General features: G+C 43.5%; 1 protein-coding gene across 1 annotated transcript in view; it reads left to right on the top strand.

Annotated features, from left to right (window-relative positions):
- The window catches only part of SLC28A3 (solute carrier family 28 member 3), a 57,511-nt gene that overhangs the window by 19,537 nt on the left and 22,308 nt on the right, over nt 1-15,666 (top strand). Inside the window, exons 2-4 of the mRNA XM_060155330.1 lie at nt 8,004-8,102; nt 11,338-11,417; nt 14,405-14,496. Of these exons, the coding sequence (XP_060011313.1) occupies nt 8,004-8,102; nt 11,338-11,417; nt 14,405-14,496 (271 nt within the window). The remainder of the gene's footprint in view (nt 1-8,003; nt 8,103-11,337; nt 11,418-14,404; nt 14,497-15,666) is intronic.

Here is a 15,666-nt window from a genome sequence, read left to right as displayed (position 1 = left end):
CAGACTGATCACACAGCCCCGCTAGGTAGGTAAAGAAAGCTATGTTCCCATGTAATAGGGCATGAGGCCTCAAGAAAGTAAGGCTGGGGCTTCCCTGGTGGCGCAGTGGCTGAGAATCTGCCTGTCAATGAGGGGACATGGGTTTGAGCCCTGGTCTGGGAAGATTCCACATGCCACGGAGCAACTAGGCCCATGAGCTACAACTACTGAGCCTGTGCGTCTGGAGCTTGTACTCCACAACAAGAGAGGCTGCGACAGTGAGAGGCCTGCGCACCGCGATGAAGAGTGGCCCCCGCTCGCCGCAGCTAGAGAAAGCCCACGCACAGAAACGAAGACCCAACACAGCCAAAAATAAATAAATAAATAAAATTTTAAAAAACAAAAACAAAAAAGAAAGTAAGGCTGGATTTGAACCCAGGTATGACCATGGAACCCAAGATTTTTATCACAATGCAGCAGCAATTCATATAGATAATTTACCAATATTCCAAGAAGCAGTCATCTAAGATTTATGTTAAGTCGCTGCCTGTGATCTCTTTATATCGCATTTTGGAATTTTAAGTTATTATTTGAGGCTGTTGTCCTAGTCTAGTTCCATTCCATGTTCAGAGAAATGGATACAGAAAGGTTAGATCACTTGAAGAAGCTCAGAAAAGCAACTGAAACTGAAGATGTATTACTAACACCTTCACTTAGACATTTAAGGCTTAGAATATTAAAACATAAGGTAACCTTCTTAAAGAAATAGAGAAAGTAGTTCTGTGCTAGTCCTGTACCACTTGTAGAGACACAGCTTTATCTGTTATTTTAAGTTTGAGAGCCCTTTTTCCATTCATTCAGAAACAGTCCTTGAGCACTTCTATGCCTGGCACTGTGCTGAGCACACAGTATTCAGCAGAGAACAGAGAACAAAGTATCTGCCTTCTCAGCTTAGAGTCCAGGGGGTAAAATACAGATTTACACAGTCCCAAGGCCAAATGACAGTTTGACACTTGACTTTGACCCAAAGGCCAGTTTTGTTGCTGGCCTTGGGACTTTGACATCCATGGCAACATTTAAGGCCTGCCTTGGTCTCAGAATGCACCACATTGATTGCTTCTGTTACTGAATTAAACACAAGGCCTCCGTCTTGGGGTAGCCAAACCAAAGCCCCCTTGGCTCAGTCAGGGAGTTCTTTCCTACCTGGGCTCATGCTGCCAATAATGAAACTGAGTTTGGTGCAAGCCAGATGGGCTTTTATTCTATAGCCAGAGAATGGAGAAGGGGAACTCATGCTCTAAAGGCACCTTCTCCCTGGAGGGAGTGAGTAAGGGAATTCCAAGGGTTAGGAGGCAGACAGGTCATCAGGCTCTAGGAGAGGATGGAGATGTCCAAGGGCAGCTGGGGCATGCGCAGTCTTCCACATTCCTTTGCACACGGCACGAATTGTGCCTAGCAGAGTACAAATCCCATCTTCCGGCGGAGATCTTAGCACGGTAATGGAGCAAAGGTAACTCTTGATACCTCCAGGTTTCATCTGTGCAGGCGCCTTCCTGTGGTCAAGTCAGAACCAGCTCTGGGGGGTTGACCGCTGCATATCTCTCAAAGCATGTATCTCTCACAGGACAGCTGCAAAGCACCTCTGCCAAACACCAGGTACTTTTGAAACAAACACAGAGATAGATCAGGCAAGTGTCCTTCAGCTCTCAGGAGACGGTATAGAAACACAGAGATAAATCAAGGCAAGGAAAGTGGTGACCCTTAGTCTACTTTGTCCACTATCTGGTTTTACTGTGGGCCTTTGAGGCAACCTGTTGATAAAACACAACTAGCCTGCATGGCTAAAAACCAGTTTCTACGCCTGGGGCCTGGGCTGCATAGCATGGATGACACTTCCAGGAAGTTTGCATTAAAGGTGTACAAAGATGTGAAAATAGATACACACACACACACAAATGTAGAAAATTAAATAAACAACTTTTATCACCAACCTAATCTATGCTGGCAGTATAAAGCCCACCACCCAAGGTATATTATCCCCCTAGAACTCGCCAGGTAATGCTAAGCCCTAGAACGAATTAAAGAACTTCACAGCGACTTCCCAGGATCCTTGTCAACATCCCTTTGCCAGCTGGGAAATGCCCATCTTTCATAAACCTATATGCTCCACGTCCAACCAAAGGTTAGGATCAAAATCTACTTGGGTGAAGGTTTCCGTCCTTGCCCCAGGTCTCAAAGCCCAGCTGTGCCCCCTCAGCAAGGTCAGTCACCCAGTCAGAACACACGGGGCCAGAGCAGCTTCTATAAGGAAGGTGGAAAGAAAGGCCCCCCTGGCACAGTGATGCTGAGTCTCGGCAGAGAAACCGCGGCCGAGAAATGGAAGCCACATTGTTCAATCAGGGCCACAATGGGAGGGAGAGACCAAGTGAGTGGAGCAGGCACAGTTAGAAGAAGAAAGAATGTCAAACTCATCATGGAGACATGACCTGCCCACAAATGCAGGAGTGCCCATTCGTGTTATTTAAAGGGCACAGTTGACTTAGAACCAGTCTACGGGGTCAGAAGGCCACCGTGCTGGCATGAGAAATGACCACCAGAACCTAAATAGAGTTTAAAAGTCGCCACAAGTCTTTCTGGAATCTTCAACACCTCTGTCATTTCTACTCTTGTCTAGAGTCCAAATCAGGCTTTCTTAACTGAAAGGGAATTCAATCTGTAGGTACACTACTATGTCTTTAGACATTCCCAAGGCCAAAGGGTCTTGGCCCAAGGGCCAAACTTTATGAGTACAATATGGCCTGCAGTTGGACAGTCTGAGTTCAGATTCCATCTCATCTACTTCTGGTTGTGCAACCTGAGTCAAGTAATCTTCTCTTTGCCTTAGTTTCCTCATCTATAAAAAGAGGGATCCTGGTACCCACCTCACAGGACTCTTAGGATCAGACTTCTTTTTTTCTTTTTTTTTTTTTTTTGGGCTGTGAGGGGTCTTCATTGCTGCACGCGGGCTTTCTCTAGTTGCAGCGAGCAGGGGCTACTCTTCATTGTGGTGCGTGGGCTTCTCATTGCGGTGGCTTCCCTTGTTGTGGAGCATGGGCTCTAGGCTCGCGGGCTTCAGTAGTTGCAGCACTCAGGCCCTAGAGCACGTGGGCTTCAGTAGTTATGGCACGTGGACTCAGTAGCTGCAGCACACAGACTCTAGGGTGAGCGGGCTCAGTAGTTGTGGTGCACAGGCTTAGTTGCTCCACGGCATGTGGGATCTTCCCAGACCAGGGATCGAACCTGTGTCCCCTGCATTGGCAGGCGGATTCTTAACCACTGCGCCACCAGAGAAGTCTGGGATCAAATACTGATACAAAACATTGCAAAGGGTTTCATGATGTGTCTTGTACCTACTAAATATTATGTAAGTTTAGGTGCACATAAAAGCGAAAACCAAAAGTAATAAGGGAGAAGTTTGTTTCCTGCAGGTAAGTCAGGAGGTGGTAGCACAGCTCAAGGTTTTCAGGGGCTCAAACCCCCCGCCCCCCGGTTCACCATTTTGACATCACCAGGATGGGGCCCGGGTGTTCATGTCCCAGCTGGAACCATCCACACACCAGGCAGCAGGACAGACAAGAAGATAGAAGGGACAAAGAGGACCTGCCAGCCATCTCTTAAGGAGCGACCCCAAGCTGCCCCACTCAGGGCTCCACTTCTATTTACATTTCGTTGGCCAGAACCTAGTTAAAAGGGAAGCCTAGAATCATAGCCTTCATTCTGGGTGGCGATGGGTTCAGCTAAAATTCTATAGAAGGGGACCCCCTCCACAAATAGATGGCGGGGGAGGGTGATTTCAGTTTTCAGAACTTCTATGTTCTAGAAGTTATATGGTTTAGAAACTGAATGAAAGGAAGAAATTAATTAAAAAGGCCTCTGTCCACCTGTACCCCCTGGAACAGCCACTGTAGATCTATAGTTGCTCGAACAGCATGGAAATGCAAGATCAGAAAGACAGGTAGGGGGCTTCCCTGGTGGCGCAGTGGTTAAGAATCCGCCTGCCAGTGAAAGGGACACGGGTTCAAGCCCCGGTCCGGGAAGATCCCACATGCCGCCGAACAACTAAGCCCATGCGCCACAACAACTGAGCCCGTGCTCTAGAGCCCACGACCCACAACTACGGAAACCCACGCACTTAGAGACCCTGTTCCGCGACAAGAGAAGCCACCACAATGAGAAGCCCGTGCACCGCAACGAAGAGTAGCCCCCACTCGTGGCAACCAGAGAAAGCCCACACCCAGCAACGAAGACCCAACACAGCCAGAAATAAACACATAAATAAATAAATTTATTTAAAAAAAAAGACAGGTAGGGGAAAAAACCCAGGCACCGTGTACTCCTGGCTCAAGGATCTGCCTCCAGAGGGAGCCCAGTGCAAGATCCTACCCTTAGGACACTCAGCCACTAACACTAAGTAGAGAAATTAAAAGTGGTGTGCTGTAAATTGCTTAGAAATACTCATACACGACACCCACAATGTTGTTACCCATTCGGTGGACAGGTGTGCCCTCAGAATACAGTCATGGTTGTAGGAGTCCGGTGTACTAAGTTACCTATTAATCTGAATTGCTAAATAGATGGAAAGAAACAATGAGCTAAGAAGTAATTATGGGCCACCTGTTATATAGCTCCCACGACTCCAGTTTAAAAAGAAGCAGAGATATAGGTGTTTTAAGGGTCATTTTTCAGGCACCAATTAACACCCACAAACACCCCAATTGTTTCTATTGGAAATCCTCAGCCGGGAGATATTGTTCTTCTGAAAACACTAAAAAGCCCAAGCATGGGGGCTTCCCTGGTGGCACAGTGGTTAAGAACCCGCCTGCCAATGCAAGGGACATGGGTTCGAGCCCTGGTCCAGGAAGATCCCACATGCCACAGAGCAACTAAGCCCGTGTGCCACAACTACTGATCCTGTGCTCTAGAGCCCCCGAGCCACAACTACTGAAGCCCTGTGCCGCAACTACTGAAGCCCGTGCGCCTAGAGCCCGTGCTCCGCAACAAGAGAAGCCACCACAATGAGAAACCCGCGCGCCACAACGAAGACCCAACGCACCGCAACGAAGACCCAATGCAGCCAAAAATAAAAATAAATAAAATAAATAAATCAAAAAAAAAAGCCAAAGCATGTAATCTAACAGAGGTAAAACAATCCCATTAATGTTACAAATACATCCATAGGTGCTCTTGTTGCCGCTTATGCCCACCCCCACACCAACTCTCCCCCCCCTTCCTCTTTCATTAACTTTAAAAAGGACAGCTCCACCCTCTTGCTCCACAAGGAAGTCTCAGATTCTGCCACCAGGTGGCAGGAATAATCAGCACCAAGAAGCTGAAGCTCTTGGAACCAGAAAATGTCAGGATTCTGGAAGGGACCATGAGAACAAGTCAAAAGTATGTTGTCTAGATGGGTGGACGGAGGGGTAGGAAGATATGACCTGCCCAGGGTCACGTGTAATTAGGGACCTAAAGGACCAAGCCCCCTCTGTTACCTGTGTCCTGTTTTTCCACCAACTCTTGCTGGGTTTTATTTTTAACTTTTTATTAAGCAAATTTTCAGCACCCATGAAAGTAGGAATAGTAAAGGGAGTCCCTAAGTGCCCATCAGCCAGCTTCAGCAATTAGCAACACTTTGTCATCTTTCCACACTATATGTATTGTCCCCCACATACCTCTATATTTTGTTTTTTGGGGTTTTTTTAATTTATTTATTTAGTTATTTATTTTTGGCTGCGTTGGGTCTTCATTGCTGTGCACGGGCTTTCTCTAGCTGCGGCGAGCGGGGGCTACTCTTCGTTTCCGTGCACGGGCTTCTCATTGCGGTAGCTTCTCTTGTTGCGGAGCATGGGCTCTACGCCCATGGGCTTCAGTAGTTGTGGCTCCGTGGGCTCTAGAGTGCAGGCACAGTAGTTGTGGCACACGGGCTTAGCTGCTCCATGGCACGTGGGATCTTCCCTGGACCAGGGCTCGAACCCGTACCCCCTGCATTGGCAGGCAGATTCTTAACCACTGCACCACCAGGGAAACCCCATACCACTATATTTTGATACCAAGTATCCAGAAGTACTACACTGCACTAGATAAGGCAACGTTAAAGTCACCTTGGTTCACTAATTCAACAAATAATCGTTAGTATCTGCTATGTGCAAGGAACTGGGCTAAAGTAAGGTATGAGCACTTGTAACACAATAAAGCTGTTTGGCCACAAAACTTTTATGCATAAATCATATGTGTGCAGGAAGTTAGACTTTATTCACATTTATACACTCCTGTGTTTCGGTAAATGGAACACGTAATACAAGTTGGAATTGCATTTTTTTCCCTAGATCTGTGGGGCCAGCCAGAGATTTAAATTTAAAATCAAACACATACACTTGTTCCTTTTTCAAGGACATGGTCACAGCCGACAGGGCTAGCAGGGAATATGTCCTGAAAAGATATAGACACCTACCCGACACTGTTTATCTATCTGTTGCCTTACTTGGAATGAAGTACCATATAAAATGTCTAGTTGGGCTGAGATGGGAGAAAGATTGGACCCACCCAAAATAGGTAAAAGATAAATGAACCAGGTATTTGTCACATTTGGAAAAAGCGGTAGGGGGTCAGGATACCCATCCAAGAGCAAACCCTACTCAGTTTATTAAAGAAAAATCACAAAAAGTAAAAATAAAATTGGTCTCACAAAAGAAGCCATTTTTTTTCTTATGCTCATTACTACCAGAGAATGCTTTCAACCGAACAAAACACATTTTAACATCTCATAGATCCAACATCTAAGAATAAAATGATCAATGATCCGGCCCATGGTTTACTATATTTTGTTTTGTTTTATAATTTGAAAGTCTGTGTGATGTGTTCGAAAGGAGGTTGGAAACCAACATGCTTATCTCAGCTCTGCTTATTAGAAAGTTACATGGCCTAGACCCAGCAACTTTGTTCCGTTCTGTCTTCCTCAAGTTGGACCACACCAATCTTATCTATCATAACAACACAAACCAAAATCATCCATGTTTCAGATATAAACAATGACCTTCAGAACAACACATGCATTTTTCAGGTCATCACGGTACTGGCTGAACCATGCTTTATCTTTAAATCTTGTCATATAAGGAACTGCTAATATTTTATAATTTTGCAGGATAGCAGAGAGAATATGGCAAGCTCAGGGCAGGAGAACTTAGCCTGGGCTTGGAGAAAGTCACGTAGTTCTGTTTGGCTGGGTGTCCCTTCATGGTTCCTGCAAGGGGAGCAGAGTGAGATAAATGAGCTTGATCGTGCAGCCCTGAACCATGCCAAGGAGTGTGCAACTGACTCCGCAGACCAGGAGACTCACTTTATTATGGAGGAAGAGTAACGAAGAAGGAATATAGACAGATCTGGAGGAAAGAAAGATCAGAAGCAGAAAACTGATCAAGAACATGTTTAATCAAAGAAGTGAAATAATGCAAAACATTTAGGCATTTGTTAGTCTTGTAATTAAAGCATTCATATCTTTAAGGAAAAAAATATAAGTGAAATATGTGATCCAAATTTTCAACTAAAACGTATTTTTGGTATCAACCACCATATGTACTGTAAGATCATATTAGAAAACAGCAAGATTTAGGGATTTCCCTGGTGGTCTAGTGGTTAGGACTCCATGTTGCTGTTGCAAGGGGCACAGGTTAAATCCCTGGTCAGGGAACTAAGATCTCACAAGCCACGCGGCCCAAAAAAAGAACACAAAAGGATTTACATTTCTAGATTGAGATAATTTTCTTCTTCCTTATGTGGCTTCTACAGACAGTAAATTGTCAAAATTTTTCAAAATCATCTGTGTTTCTTTATGTGCCAAGCTTCCCTGGTTCTTTCTTTAATCAGCTGACTCATCTAAACACCTCATCTTTGCCATCCCATCCCTCAAAAGTCTTTGGGTATCATTCATTGAAAGAACATTTGTTTTGTGGCTCTGAAATGTTATTTTTGCAATCTATACTTTTTCCTAGTATGATGACGACTGCTTTGAAAACCAGAACACATCAGGAAATGACAACTCACTAAGGAGTAGAGTTGTGCAAAACAGAGAGCAAGAAAATGGCAAACAGGTACGGCTGGAAAGCAGTGAGTGAATGTATCACCACGTTAACTACTGTGCAACAGCTATGGGGACAGAAAGCATGGCACTCAGCTGGCACTCAGAGGAATGAGTTAAATGGTAATTTGAGTGTGTAAGGCAGTCATGAGGAAAACACACATGCCCAAACAAAGATTTTGTGTTTATACAACTGTGCTCAGAGTTCTCTGATGGGGAGAGTACCCAGGCTTGCTCTGACACTTCACTATTACTATTAGATTCCAAACTCCATCCCAAGGCAGAAAGCACTGGCTTCAGCAGATAACATCTCAATTTTAAAGTAAATGAGGCAGAAAAGAGTAAGGTTCTAAGACATGGTTCTAAAACTGTGTGCATCACACCCTACAGTTCCTCAGCGACATCTAAGTGTACACAGCAAGCCGAGGTGCTCTGTGACAATGCCATCTCTTATTTCTTTTATATATTGAATTCTGGGTAGGATCTCATTTTTTTGTTTGTTTGCCTGAAAATATCTTTATTATGTGTTCCCTTTTGATGGATATTTTCACTGAGTATAGATTTATTTTTAAGTAAAAAAATTTTAATGAAGTAGAGTTGGTGTACAATATTACATAAGTTACAGGTGTAAGGATCTCATTTGAAGACAGCCTTCTGCTAAAAAGGAAGCAAACTGCCCATCTATATCACCCTTAGAAAAATAATTTTGGGTGCATATTCTGGGGGGAGTTTGCTCATGATAAAAGAATAACTTATTTGAAGTAGAAAATTTGAAATATTATTGCAGCAAAATTTGGAAGACAAAAAATGACCTAATGACCTGTAGTTCCAGCAAACAAACAAACAAATCAGTGCCTAACATATGAGAATATAGCTCACTTTAATATAAGTACATATACATCAGTAGGCACATGTCACATATATTAGGATCATGCTTTCATATTATTGGGTCATTGCCTATTTCATTTAATATATTGTAAAAAGTGTTCATATCACTAAGTAATCTTCAACCAAAAAAAGAGAAAACAATACTTCTTTTCACACAAAAACCTGCACATGGGTGCTTATAGCAGCTTGATTCATAATTGCCAAAACCTGGAAGCAACCAAGATGTCCTTCAGTAGGCGAATGGATAAATAAACTGTGGTCCATCCAGGCAATGAAATATTATTCAGCACTGAAAACAAATAAGCTATCAAGACATGAAAAGACATGGGGGAGCATTACATGTGTATTACTAAGTCACAGAAGCAATCTGAAAAGGCTGCATACTGTATGGTCCCAGATGATGTTCTGGAAAAGGCAAACTGTGGAGACGGTAAAAAGATCACTGGCTGCCAAGATGGGAGGGAGGGGTGGATAGGCACAGAGGAGTTTTAGGGCAGTGAAAACACTCTGTATGATACTATGACAGTTGATGCATGTTATTAAATACTTGTCCAAACCCACAGAATATAGGACACCAAGAGTGAGCCCTAATGTAAACTACAGACTTTGTCAGTTCATCATTTGTAACAAACGTACCACTCTGGTGGGGAAGTCAATAATGGGGAAGGCTGCATGGGGTTGGGGGCCGGCGGAAAAGTATGGGAAATTTCTGTACCTCCCTCTCAATTTTGCTATGAACCTAAATAAAACTGCTCTTAAAAGTCTTTTTTTAAATTGTTTCACCAAAAAAAGTCAAAAACAAAAAATTAGGTATTATTGTAAACAGAAATATGAAGACTGAGGAGTAGCCACTAGATTTGGCAACAATGGTCCTTAGGTGACCTTGGCAGGTGACCTTAGCAGAAGCCATCTCAGACATAGACGTCTGGTCACAGTGGCTTGAAAAGTGAGCAGGATGTGAAGGAATGTCACCAAAAGTAAGAGCAATTCTTTCAAGTGGTTTGGCTGTGAAGGGAAGGAAGGAGGGTAGATGTCCCATGGCTGTAGGGTCAAGAAGGTTTTGTTGTTGTTTTGTTTTGTTTTAAAGATGAGAAAGGGTTAAAAACCGAAAAAGAAAACAATAGGAATGCTAGACATTCCATATAGTAGGTAACTTGGGACAATTTCACTCTAAGAAAATAATAATTATGATCATTTAAATCAAAAATTTACCAAACTTTGACTATTGGCCAAGCTTGGTGTTAGGTGGGAAAAAATGAGAAAGGCTTCTCTGTACTCCTGACCTTTGCAGCTACAGCTTGGATTCAGCTGGTCTCTATTACAATCATCCCATTACCTTCCTTGTACCTGAGGCCCAGCCCACAACAGGAAGGCAGCCTAAGTCAGGAGTACAATGGGAGTTTGGTATCAAAGGACTATATGATCTTTGAGGATCCTTTCAGCTCAGAGACATGCTAATAACTAATTTATTTTCTTGGGGGGGGGTGGGGGTGGGCGGTGGGTTAAAGTAAAGAGAATTGAAGGTCTCATGGGATCTGACAAAAAGCTAGAGCTGAGATTTGGCATTATACCTCTTAGGGCATGTTCAAAACTGCTCCACATCTACCAGCTTCCTCCCAGCCTTCCCTTGCCTTTGCTTACAATAGCTGGACCAGTTTGAGGCATTATTGCAAAATGATGAGACACAGGAAATCCTCTCCACCATCACAAGAATAGGATGGGTCATGGATATTTCAAAGCTAAACAGTACCTAGAAAGATTGTCCATAAAAGATAGCCCAGGTATATACTTCACTCAGTCAGTTAGAGCAAGTACTAGCTGAGTAAGGGAAATATTTCCCTTTAACCCAAGTGATAGAAGAACCCTAGTTCCCAAGGGTAGTTTAACAGCTCTTGAAGATGCTGAGCTACTGTTCATATCTGCAGACCAAGCCTTGGGCTGCCAGGAAAATAAAACCAGCCTTAGTCTCAGTCCTTTGGAAAGTGGGGCTGGCAGAGTATTAAGGAAGATTTGTGCAGCCTCTGGTATTAACTTCATTTAGCACTTGCCTGAAAACAGAGCGGGAGTTGAATGTAGAGACAGGAACTGAAAGCAGAGATATTAGCCCTCTCCCTGAAGAAATGGAGAAAATACCAATGGCTCCTTCTGAAGTAAAGGGAGAAATGTATGATTTTTTGTGGATTTTTTGTGACAAGGGGGAAAATGTCTGTGCATAGATAATTGGAGACATCATCTTGCAAAATAATTTAAAAGGACCTTTTGGAAAAATTTCCTAGCCAAAATTCTGAGCAAAAGAGATCAGAGTCCATTGTGCTCAGGATTCTCATCATTCCATCTCTGTTCCAATGTTTGATTTTGAGGGTGAAGAGCAAGTGACGATTGAGCAGGATTCTCCAAGAAATGATGAAGATGAGGATGACCAAGAGACGCATCAAAAAGGGTACAGGTTTATACCATAGAAATAACCACACTTACCTCCTCAACACAGTGGTTTTGACACTTTTTAAATTCTCATCTAATTTTTAACATTAATTATGATTTATCAGAGATGGTCACCACCAATCTCCCCTCCCTACTACCTACCCAACACCATTTTCAGAAAAAGTAATGGAGCTCTAGAATAATCAGTGTGGTAAATTCAAACTGCTAATGTCCTGGGAACCCAATATCCAGGACAATCTTCTAATTAAAGCTGTGAATTGCCAACTAATTGCTCCAGTCTATACAAAAGTAGTTAATTCATCTTCACAATGTTCAATCAATAAGCAATTGATTTCTCAAAATCCAATTCACTTTAAATCCCAACAAATTTGCTCTTACCTTGTCATATCATAATGTTGCAAGTCCTTATCTCCCATTAGCAGGAGAGACAAATTATTATTTTTATTCTTTGGATCAGAAAAATGAAGCTCAGAGAAGTGACTTAGCCAAGGTTAGTGGAACAAAGCTAATTTAAATTTCAGCTTCTGATTCCCAGTCCAAGATTGTCTGGTACTCTATCATAACATGAAAGTATTTGTAAATTTTCTAAATTCCTATTTAAATTTGGTGTAAATTCCTAAGTCTCTGAGGGACTTTATTTTTATGTATCAGAAGATAGACTCGGCCAGAATTAGGATCAAAAACTCTTGTCACATATACATCATCAAGAATATTTGCCACCTTGGAAACCTGAACTTAGTTTCATCCTTTGTCTTACTTTATGAATCTCTGATCCTGGGGGCTGAGAGCTTCTCTTGGGTGGTCAGAGGTACTCAGGTTTCATCCGTGTTAATGGATGGAAAACAACCACCAGGAGATTGGGAGTTGTTCAGCCTAGATAACCAAATGGCCAAAGCAACTATTTCTAGCTACAGTGCTTCCTTTTATGAAGTGTCAAATTGCACTATATACATTCCTTGCCATTAAAAAATCTGATAAATTCAACTTAAAGTAGATGGACGTGCCCTGTTACATGCTGCCTTCCAACGCTGCTACTTTATAACACTATATCCACAGCTGAGGATAATGCATCAGCAGCCTTTCCTAAATTAGACCATGAAAAATTTAAGTCTTTACTATACTTATATTCCCTCAATATGTTCTAGAACAGTGTTTCTAATTCTCAGTACGCATATTCACACACATACATAAGACAAAATTTTCATGAAATAATGCCTGTCGTCACTATGTATGATACACTCTGAGATGTCCTATGCTTTTGTTTAAGGATGATCATCATGCACAGTGTGACTGACTTCGCAACCCACTAATGGGTCCCAACTCACAGTTATAAACTATTGTTCCAGAAAAGCAATACGCACTACCACTTCATTTAGCTAAGAATTCGACACAGGCCTGCCAGTCACTCTTAATGCCCATGGTGCTGGTGTTGGGCTCACAGACATCTATTCTCCACAAAGTTATGGTCAGTTAAGGCTTCATAACAAAATAAAATCAAAGGAGACAGTAGGAATAAGTCGCAGGGGAATGCCCCTGTTTGACGAAATGCAAGAAGGCTTTGTAGAAGCAAAGGGCTTGAGCTGTGCCCTGAAACGTGAAGGGGGCTGAGATTTGGACACAGGGGCATGACTGCTGGAGGGAAGGGAACTGGAGGTGTTCACCAAGGGGACGGGAGCTCCCAGCAGGGGCTGAGTCCTTTGAGATCCTGGGGATTGAGAATCTTCTATATAGGAGAAGGGGTTGTTTTAGAAATCCTGTCCAGTGGCCTGGAAGTGGTCATGATTAAATGTGTGAGTAAATTCCTTCCATTTGGCCTCAAGTGGGAGAATGAAGGCACATTGAGCAAAGAGACATGTGCAGGGAAGCCAGGTTTCAGAGTAAGTGGAGGGCCTGGGGGGGCAACCGGGAGCACCCAGGAGAAGGAAGGACAGTTGCTATGGGTACAGGCCTGTGGCCTCTCCAGACTCCCTCACTGGTGGACAACATCCTCCCCAGAAGAAGTGATCAGATGCACACGTAGCTCACACACCACACACTGCCCTGTAACAAAGCTCTGGGCAGAAACAAATACACCAACAATTCCAGAACGTTCTGAAAAAGCTATATGACAACCCATTGGTTAACGGTCCTCAAATCCGCGAAATTCTACTTTACATGTAAGCACCCTGTGAAGTCCGTCAGCCTCCTGCTAAACAGGGTGGTGACTGAGGACAGGGAATCTCCAGCTTGCTCACACTTTGGGAACCAGAAGGGAGAACCAGAAGGGATGAGAGTTCATTGGATTTTTGGGGGGGGCTGCGTTGGGTCTTCAATGCTGCGCGTGGGCTTTCTCTAGTTGCAGCGCGCAGGGGCTACTCTTCGTTGCGGTGGCTTCTTTTGTTGTGGAGCATGGGCTCTAGGAGCGAGGGCTTCAGTAGTTGTGGTATGCGGGCTCAGTAGTTGTGGCTCGCGGGCTCTAGAGTGCAGGCTCAGTAGTTGTGGTGCATGGACTTAGTTGCTCCGAAGCATGTGGGATTTTCCCGGACTAGGGCTCAAACCCGTGTCCCCTGCATTGGCAGGCGGATTCTTAACCACTGCGCCACCAAGGAAGTCCCCATTGGAATTTTCTTTTTTAAGTCAACATTTACATGAGAGCTTACAAGCTAATGGAGGCCCTCCTAGCAGAGTGAGAAACACTCTCGTCCTATGGTTTATTCTCAGCTTCTGGTTAGTTATCCTGTCCCCTGCTTTATTTCCAGGAGCATGTTTTCTGCATCTCTGTAATTCCTCAGGGCTTTGGCACATCCATTCAGCAAAGGTTAGCAAGCCATGGCTGATTTTAGTCTAAAATGAAATGAGTTTCTTATTTCTATTTTGCAGGACACATACTTCATGAATGTGTTTGCCTGCTTGATTTACAAAGCCTTATCTAGCTTTAGCATGCCAGGTTATGTCGTGTATGTGGTGTTTACCTCTGTCTGCCTTCTTGCTTTTGTGTTGTTACAGGTGCCTGGAAAGGAAGTATGGTGCAGTTTATGATTTTTGTAGGGAACACCAAACAATCCTTAAGACCACGACCTGGGGCATTTTAATAGCAGGTAAATAACAAAAGGGGATGGAATACCAATGTCTCTTTTTCAGGATCCCTCAAATATTTGTTTTCTGTAGAAAACAAATAAATCTTTCCCTTCCCCTTGACTTCCCTGAATCATCCAGAGAGGAGAGAATTTAACCAGGACGCCCCTGAGTGGTGGGTCTCAACTTGAGAAGCCCATGTAGATAGCTTCCCTGTTCTGTTTATGCAGCCAGCAGCTCATTTTTTAGGTCACCTACTCTCACTTTGTTATTGTGGTATGGATTTGAGGGTTGGATATTGCAAATTCAGGTAACTGGAAAACATGGTGATAATCACAAGGCAGAAACCTAACTGAAGGGGTGATATAAGTAATCAATCAATGCTTTATATGAACACAACACAAGAAGGAGCCTAGGGTCATGTAGCCCACTCCTCTTACCTGAAAGCAGGACTAGACTGTCTTCACAGATGAGCAGGTGTCCTGTTTTGACACCCTCCAAACAAAGGGCTCCAGGGCCCATTTGAAAGAACATTCCTGTCTATAAAATGTGAACCCTCCCACCCAAGCCCACAGACATGTATGCAAGACTGCTGCCGCCCCAGAAGGTCCGTAGTTTCCCGGTGCTCACACAGCTAGAACAGGGAGTAAGCAGGATTGAAAGCTTTCTTTGTACCAGCTCAGAGAGTATTTTGCAGACCATACTCAAAACCACACAGCTATGCCATTGTAGTACAAAGTAAGCAGATGGTGTGGCTGCGTGCCAGGGAGACTTTATTTGTAGAATTAAAATACAAATATACAAATACAACTGTCCGTGCCACCTACAAAAACAAGTGGTAGGCCAAACTTAACTTGGAAACAAAGACTTGTTTGCTGACCTTTAATGGAAAACCGTGTTGTTCTTACCCTAGAATATCATCTTCAAAAGCCATCACTTTGGTCATCGCCCTACCTCTTTCCTTTAGAGATGCTGTGGCACTTAGGGATTGTTGTTGTGACACTCAGAGATTTTCCTACTCAAGCTTAGGCAAATCTGGGCTACAAACTAGAAGACTCAATATCTTCTTGCCAGTAGTTGCTTTAGTGCCTGGCCTTTCTCTGATGGAAGCTCACCTGCTAAGTCTGAATATCAGAAAAAGTAGTACTAAGCAACAGTCCCAATGATCAGGCAACAAGATTCAAGAATTCAGA

Source organism: Lagenorhynchus albirostris, chromosome 7 (assembly GCF_949774975.1).
Source record: "Lagenorhynchus albirostris chromosome 7, mLagAlb1.1, whole genome shotgun sequence".
In the NCBI taxonomy this organism is placed as follows: domain Eukaryota; kingdom Metazoa; phylum Chordata; class Mammalia; order Artiodactyla; family Delphinidae; genus Lagenorhynchus; species Lagenorhynchus albirostris.
The sequence above is the reverse complement of the archived record's forward strand: the minus strand, read 5'-3'. Positions and strand labels throughout refer to the sequence as shown.